General features: G+C 39.2%; 1 protein-coding gene across 1 annotated transcript in view; it reads right to left on the bottom strand.

Annotated features, from left to right (window-relative positions):
* LOC109913884 (liprin-alpha-4-like) overlaps nucleotides 1–8443 on the bottom strand; it is a 166699-nt gene that overhangs the window by 112066 nt on the left and 46190 nt on the right. Inside the window, exon 3 of the mRNA XM_048611834.1 lies at nucleotides 4764–4880. Within this exon, the coding sequence (XP_048467791.1) occupies nucleotides 4764–4880 (117 nt within the window). The remainder of the gene's footprint in view (nucleotides 1–4763; nucleotides 4881–8443) is intronic.

Genomic DNA, 8443 nt, shown 5'->3' with positions numbered 1-8443 from the left:
ATGTTCTATGTTCTATGTTCTATGTTCTATGTTCTATGTTCTATGTTCTATGTTCTATGTTCTATGTTCTATGTTCTGTCTCTCATCCACAGGAGGTTTTGTTGGCATTTTAAACTGGGAGGAAAATTTAAGTATTTTCATCAGCTTTCTCAGTGTTCATATTGGTGAACCAGCCTTTTTTAAGACGTTTTCATGGCATGTGTTTAAGCGTTTTTACTGCCCAATCCTAATTGCCCTAGAGAAGATGGTGGCAAGGTGCCTTCTTGAACTGCTGCTGTCCTTGGAGGTTATGGCAAGGTGCCTTCTTGAACTGCTGCTGTCCTCGGAGGTTAGGGGCACTCACAGTGCAGTTAGGGAGGTATTTCCAGGATTTTGACACACCAACAGTAAAGAAACAACAATATAGTTCCAAGTCATGGAGTTGGTCTTCCCATGTATCTGCTGCCTTTGTTTTTCAAGTCGGCAAAGGTTGTAGGTTTGAAAAGTACTGTTGGAGGATCCTTGGTGAGTTACTACTATGCAGTTTGAAGATGGTACACAATGTTGCCACTAGTGATTTGCTAGTGAAGGGAATGAATGTTGAAGCTGGTGTTTGGGGTGGCAAAGAAGCAGTCTGCTTTTGTCCTGATAGTGTCAAGCTTCTTGATCTGAAGAAGGGTACCTGGGCCCAAAACATTAACTCTGTTTTCTCTCCACAGATGCTGCCAGACCTGCTCAGCTTTTCCAGCAATTTCTATTTTCATTGTTGTGTACTGTTGGAGATGCACCCATCCAAACAACTGGAGAGTATTTTCCATCTTACTCCTGGCTTCTGTCTTGGAAATGATGAACAGGCTTTGTAGAGTTAGGAGAGGAGTTACTTGCTGCAGATTTCTCAGCCTCTGACTTGCTTTTGTAGCTACAATATTTATACGGCTAGTCCAATTCAAATTCAGGATATTGATAGTAGGGGATTCGATGATGGGGAGGTCATTAAACATTAAGGGGTGATGGTAGGACCTATTTTGTTGGAAGTGGTCATTCATGTCACATAGTCGCCAGGCAATGTTACTCACCACTTGTCAGCCCAAGCCTGGATGTTGTGCAGGTCTTGCTGCACATGGATAACGACTGCTTCAGTATCTGGAGTCTCATGAATGATGCTGAACATTATGCAATCATTAGTGAAAACCTCTCTTCTGACCTTATAATGGAAAGAATTGATGATGCAGCTGAAGATGGTTGGGCCTGAGGAAATCTGATTGACCTCTTTCTTTATGCCTAGTATTACTCCAACCAGTGGAAAGTTTCTCCTTGCTTCATACTGACTTTATTATTATTAAGGATGCTCGATGCCACAACTGGTCAAATGCGGCTGTGATGTCAAGAGCAGTACTCTCACCTCACCACTGGAATTCACTTAGTTTGTCCTTGTTTGAGCTATAGCTGTAATAAGGCCAGGAACCAGGTGGCCATTCAGGAACCTAATCTGGGCACGGGTGAGCAGGCTATTCCTATACCAGTGTTACTTAACCACACTATCGATGGTCTCTTCCATCATTTTGCCAATGATCAAGAGTAGACTGATAGGGCAGTCCTTGGATGGATTACATTTGTTTTACTTTTTGTACTCAGGACACATCTGGGCAAGTTTCCACTTTGTTGGGTGAATGCCAGTGTTATTGCTGCATTGGAACTGCGTGGCTAGAATCACAGAATCACTACAGTCTGGAAGCAGGCCATTCAGCCCATTGAGTCCACACTGACCCTCTGAAGACCATCCCACCCAGACTCACCCCTCACCCTATCTCTGTAACCCTGCATTTCCCATGGCTAATCCACCTAGCCTGCACATCCCTGGACACTATGACCAATTTAGCATGAAGATGCAGCTAGTTCAGGAACACAAGTTTTCAGTACCACTGCCAGAATATTGTCAGGGTCCATAGCCTTTTCAGTATTCAGTGTCTTCAGCTGTTTGTTGATGTTAGGTGGAGTGACTTGAATTAGTTGAAGACTGTCAGCTGTGAAGCTAGGGACCTCAGGAGGAGGCTCAGATAGACCATCCACTTGGCACTTCTGGCTGAAGATGGATACAAATCCGTAGGTGTGACAAATAAATTGTGAAGCAGTAAATTCATCAGTTGGGGATGATTTAGTAAGATGAGCATTGCACCATAAACAATTTTCAGGTTATGAGGACTCCACACTTCCACCTGAACATAAGGCTATTACATGATCTAATTGAAGGATTACACAGGTACAAGCAGAATGCCCTATTCCTTTCCTATGCTTTTTCAATGATGTCTGACAAAAGGCACTTTCAAAATACCATGATTTGTATTTTTGTTAAAGCAGTTTTGATTAGTCTTCTTTTTGGATTGAGAGACAGAGAGAAAGTCAGGTAGAAGGACTGTCATTAGTTGCCTCCTTTTATTTAACAGGAATAATAGCTAACCACAGAATATAGATAGATGACATTGTAATATGGACTTTTATTCCATGAATGGAAATATAAAGTATTATCATAGTCAGGAATTAGTTAGGTCACTTTATTAATTCAGTAAATGCGATTTTGCTTTGCCAAGCTCAGATTTTACATTAACTAATCCAAAAATGTTCAATTCTATAGATTATTAATTTAATTATAGTCAAATAATTACTTCTAATAGAAAGTCATTTAAGTACTAATAGTTTCTTTCAATATAAGTCCTTAGACTAAAACTAGGCTTTTTTGCCTTTGAAAATTGGTCCTAATGGAATCATTGTCTCTGATTTCTGCATGACAATCAAGCATCTCAAATATCTCTTTACAAAAAGTTTCCTTTCCCTTCGAGCTCAGCTCCAAAAGAAGATTAATAACATAAGCGATTCTGTAGCAAGCTGACCATAATGTGGAGAAAAGATCATATTACTGTGCACTGAGTTTTAATTCACAAGAATTTCTTCAAGAGTGAAAAGTTATAATTCTCTTCTTGAGAGTGATGAAAGGTGGATGGAATATTTTATATTCATTTTTGGAATTTGGATTGTTTTAAAAAGAGGGGCATATTGATGTAGTTAGTCCTGGAAATTTTATTTTTAAAAAAGGTCAGAATGTCATTCTGGAGTAGTGCCAAAAATGCACCAGCTCCAGGAAGGTATGTAAACAGTAATCAACGGCTCAGGAAAACCCCTGCACTGTTAATGGAATATGATGTTTATTTTTTGGGTTTATGCCACATTAAAACTATTCAATGTTCAATGTCTGTTTTAAAATCTTTTGAACAGTGTAATGGTTTGTCTGTTCTTTTTCCTTTTGTGTAATAAACATATGCTTTGCTGTTAAAGAACATCTGCAGCCTCATGTGAATATTTACTTTCTTTTCATTTCAGTCCAAAAAGACACCAGAACTATAGTTGAGAAGAATTAAGAGAATTTGAGTTCAGAAGCAACTTTTTAGGGTTCTCTCCTAGCAGGCTTTAGTTCAGCTCAGTTTAGAGGAAACCAGTCACTATAGCAGCAATGTTTTAGTTCTAGTTTGTGAAGTTTCTAAGATGGACGAGTTTAGGAGAGAAATCTTCAGGTTGTTAGAATTGGAAAAAGTTTAGGTCATTTTAAGGGTAGGATAGTGGCTCAGTGATTAGCACTGCTGCCTCTCAGTGCCAGAAACCCAGGTTCGATTCTACCCTCAAGCAACTATCTGTATGGAGTTCGCACATTCTCCTTGTGTCTGTATGGGTTTCCTCCAGGTGTTTCAGTTTCCACCCACAGTTCAAAGATGTGCAGGTTAGGTGAATTGGCCACGCTAAGTTGCCCAGAGTGCCCATGGGTGTGCTGATTAGGTGGATTAGCCATCGTAAATGTGGGGTTACAGGGATAGGGTGGGTCTGGGTGGGATGCTCTTTGGAGGGTCGTTGTGAGCTCAATGGGCCAAATGGCCTGCCTTTACATTGTAGGGATTCATGAATTGTGAAAAGTGCACACCATCAGACTCAAAGACGTCAATAAATTGTCACTATAGTTCCAAAAACAGAAACTGGAGAAACCATTAAGTAGAAATTTAAAGGCTGTATTGGATAATGTTGTATAGTGTTTGTTTTAAGATCTTTCTTTTGTGTATTAAACTTCAGCTCTGTTATTAAAGGATATCTGCAGCCTCACATTGCTATGTTTTGGTGACTAACCAGCACATTGATCAATTTATCAAAAAGATTAAACATATAATCTATCAACGCATGTTTTGTTCTGGAATCTGACTTGTCCAGCACTATCATCAGCTAAAATTGCAATTTGGCAATTCCGCTTTTTTAAAAAAAAAGTATAACGAACAAACCTCAACATTCTCTGCATTGTTCTCTTGATCAAGCACTGAAATATTCATGGGAACTAAACTGGAAATGAAGCTAACCATAATTTTTTTTGTCAGTATTCTGGAGAAAGAACAGATTTAAAGTACTTGGTATAAGAAACAAAAACGTAAAACATTTGGAAATCACTGCCTTACAGTGTGGCGAAGGCAGGTTCAGTTGAGGAATAGAAAAGGAAATTAGGTATTATTAGATAATAAGATAATTATTTAAAAATAAACAATATGCAGGGTTACAAGGAAAAGGCAGGAGAGTGGCACAAAGTGAAATGCTAATTTGGAGAGCCAGCACAGACATGATGGGCCACATGGTCACCTTCTTTTCTATAACATTTGAGAGATTCTGGAAATAATAAAAAAGGCACCCTCATATCCTTGCCTGAACGATGAAAACTGTGTACTGTACCAGAGTATCCAATGACTGAAGTTATTTACCTTCCACGTTGTCTTCTGAGTAGATTCACTGCTGTCTGAAATTTGTCTATCTTCTGCATGCTCACTAGCTCCTGCTTTCCTTTGCGTATGCACAGTTTGTTGTCTCAGTACAGTCATCTGCAACAGGAAACATACAGTGGAAGCCATGCAACGAAAGGCAATTAACAATGTATGCATTATTCAGATTGCATGTTGCTATAATATTCTATTGTAAACACAAATATACACATAGAAATACAGTGGGAGAAAGAAGCATGTTGGCTCCAAAGCAACAATTCAGATGACATTAAAGTGCATACCAGCAAGCAGGAGCCAGTCTTGTTTTTAACTGGGGCAGAGATGACCCCATACAAAAACTAAAGTCTGCACGGAATCATTGGGGCCAAAGTGATCTCCCCGAGAAATTCTGAATGCCAAAGGGAGTGGAGTCATATATCAAAATTTGTTCAACTAAACTGCGCTGGGTTTTTATCTAGATTTAGATTACCCTACTTTGGGTGGGGAACATACATTGCAAAATGCAATTGATAGCAATTGCATTGGACAGGATGTATGGGCCAGAAGAGCTTTGCCTGTAAGTCATTGTTTATATGAAAATTAACAATGGAGCAAATAAGACAGAAACTGAGGCATGCTTAGGGCACAGCAGGAAGGTAAAGACATAACCAGGACAGTCAGGGACCAGGTGAGGAAAATGTCCCATCATTTAGCTTCATTTGAGTTATTTTGAAAAATTCTTTTGTCAGATGTCAGCATTGCAGGCCTTGCAAGCAACTGTTGTCCATCCCTAACTGTTCCTGAACTGAGTAACTTGCAAGGTTATTTCAGAGGACAGGTAAGAGTCAACCACATTGCTATGAGCCCAGAGTCACATATAGGTCAGACCAGGTAATGACGGTAGATTTCCATCATTTCAGTGAATCGAGTGGGTCTTTATGACAATTGAGATAGTTTCCTGGACACTATCATTGAGCTTGGTTTTGAAATCCAGATTCATAGAATCGCTACAGTGCAGCAACAAGCCATTTGGCCCATCGAGTCCACATTGTCCCTCCAAAGAGCATCTCACCCAGACCTACCTCGCAACCCCATTTCAGTAACCTTGAATTTCCTATGGCTATTCCATATAACCTGCACATCCCTGGACACAATGAACAATTTAGCATGGCATATCCAGCTAACCTGCTCATCTTTGGACTATGGGAGGAAACCCTAACAGACACGGGGAGAATGTGCAAACTCCACATAGATAGTCACCTGAGGGTAGAATCAAACCCAGATTACTGACACTGCGCCTAGTGTTGGTTTGTTTTGAAGCTATATCCTGGCTATCTGGATTAGTAGTCCAGTGGCACTGTACCACCACCTCAGCCTAATGGCACGGTAAAAGAGGCAAAACATACAAAATGACAAGAAACTGTCAACATTAATCAATAGTACAAATATGAAACTCAGTAATTTCTGAAGTTTCCACATGACCAGTTAAATACAGAAGTTGTTGTCAACGATTCCATAGTCTTCTACAAAGTGTGCTATTGCAGCCTGAGGATGGAAATCTTGAAAATCAGTTGAATTGACTTGAAATTGTGTTTACACTGCTCCTGCTGTAAAAGCCTTTAAAAAGCTACATCTTATTGGAAGAAATAATTATATTTAAAGGTGTACCAGGTCATAAATAATCTTATATTTGTGGAGAGTCAAATATCTCCAAATATGATAAAACAGAGCGACTTACACTGACATAGCAAGAACTGCAGATGCTGGAGTCAGAGATAACAAAGTGTGGAGCTGGAGGAACACAGCAGGCCAGGCAGTGTCAGAGGAACAGAAAAGCTGACATTTTGTTCTGAAGAAGGGTCCTGACCCGAAATGTCAGCTTGCCTGCTCCTCTGATGCTGCCTGGCCTGCTGTGTTCCTCCAGCTCTACACTTTGAGATTTACATTGAACTTTTTTGTTATAGTTAAGATACTTAATTTCTACCTTAATCTCATGTACACGCTCTAAATTTTGCTTAATTTCCCATAAAATAGTGAGAGACAATAAGTACTCTCTGCTCCCTGCTTTTTTTGTCTGTGAGAATTCTTCAATGTGACCGCCTGCTTACCCTGTTTGATGAAATTACTATCCCTGAACACCAGACATCTGCTATTGCCGGTGCTGGAATGAAATTAATGTTGAGAAAGATTAAATCCAAGCCAGAGAACTCTCTAGATGTTTGTGGGTCAGTTTCTCAGATTAGGACCTGAGTGTCATCAGTTTGAGATTGGATGTAAAACCCAGGTCATCAAATTACGTCAAAAAATAAAAGGGGGTTTCAAGTTATCTCTCACATCCAAGGAAAATGCTACACTCTCCAGGGTTAGCACCTCCCATACCAGCTATTTATCACATGCAATGTGGAATAAAAAATACATTTGAAGAATTAAGAATATTAATTTTTAAATCTGTCGTCGTTGACTTTTTATTTGCTTTCTTCTCTCTTGAGTTTAAAATTATTGAATGTTTTTGAATTATTTGAATTATTGAATAAAATTATTGAATATTGAAAGAAGTCCAAATATTTTGGCAGAGCTTTTACGGAGCTCACTTTATCCACACTTTGAATACTGCTCACTTAGTACACATGTTACGTGTGTCCATCATTGTTTAAGGTCGCAGTCAGCATTTCAATCTAGGTGTCAGCTTGTTCATGATTTATTAGAAAAATCATTTTTCTGCCCCATATTACAATCTAAGGTCATTGCAAAGTGCTTTACAGCCAATGGGGTATCATTGAAGTGTATGCTATAATGCATGTTTCATTAACAAGAATTGTCTATAACGTGACCGATGAATAGTGGAAGCTGTTCGGGTAACGCAACCCTTCTACTGCACAGTATAGCAATTTTCTACAGCAATTTCCCCAAAACGTGATATTCTATGGTGATCTTCTATAGCTCGATCTTCTATAGCTCAAGGTCGCACAAGAACACAGCTATTGTGTTATAGGAGAACTACCTGTGTAGTCACTGTTGTAACAGAAGAAACATAGTAGTAAATTTGCATACTGAAAGGTTGCACAATCAGCAATGTGATATTGAGCTTTTATTTTAGAAGCTGTTAATAGAGTACGAAGTATTGGAGAAAAGACTGTAAAGCCTCCCTGTTTTCCGTTAGATTCTTGCCATCGGCTCTTTTATATCCGTCTGAGAGGGCAAACAAAGTCTTATTGCATCTGAAAAATGATGTGTCCGTAAGTGCAACACTCTATAGTACACTGAAATATCAGAGTTTTGTGTTCAAACTTCTGGAGTAGGACCGTGGCTTTGTGTTAAGAGGTAAGACAAAATATTTCCAAATCCGTTCCACTCATTACCTGCAGGGTGAAAATACCACACAAGCAAAAACCAAGGTACAGAAAAAAAGACCAGTAAATTGAATTTAGAGAGTGACTACAATAATAAAGTGACTGCAAGTCAAACATGGATGTTTTATCATACAAATGTTGACATTGAGCCATAAAAGTAAATTTTAAGGAAGATAACTAAACATTCAGTCATAGAGGATCTTATAAGGAATGTGTCAAAGGAAGGGAGAGAACTGGAGAGGTAGAGGTTTAGGGAGGGAATGACAGAACTCAGGACTCATACAATTGAAGGCAAAAACACCAATGGTGGATTGATTACAATTGTGGACTAAC

This window comes from Rhincodon typus, chromosome 25, assembly GCF_021869965.1.
Source record: "Rhincodon typus isolate 14 chromosome 25, sRhiTyp1.1, whole genome shotgun sequence".
NCBI classification, from domain to species: domain Eukaryota; kingdom Metazoa; phylum Chordata; class Chondrichthyes; order Orectolobiformes; family Rhincodontidae; genus Rhincodon; species Rhincodon typus.
The sequence above is the reverse complement of the archived record's forward strand: the minus strand, read 5'-3'. Positions and strand labels throughout refer to the sequence as shown.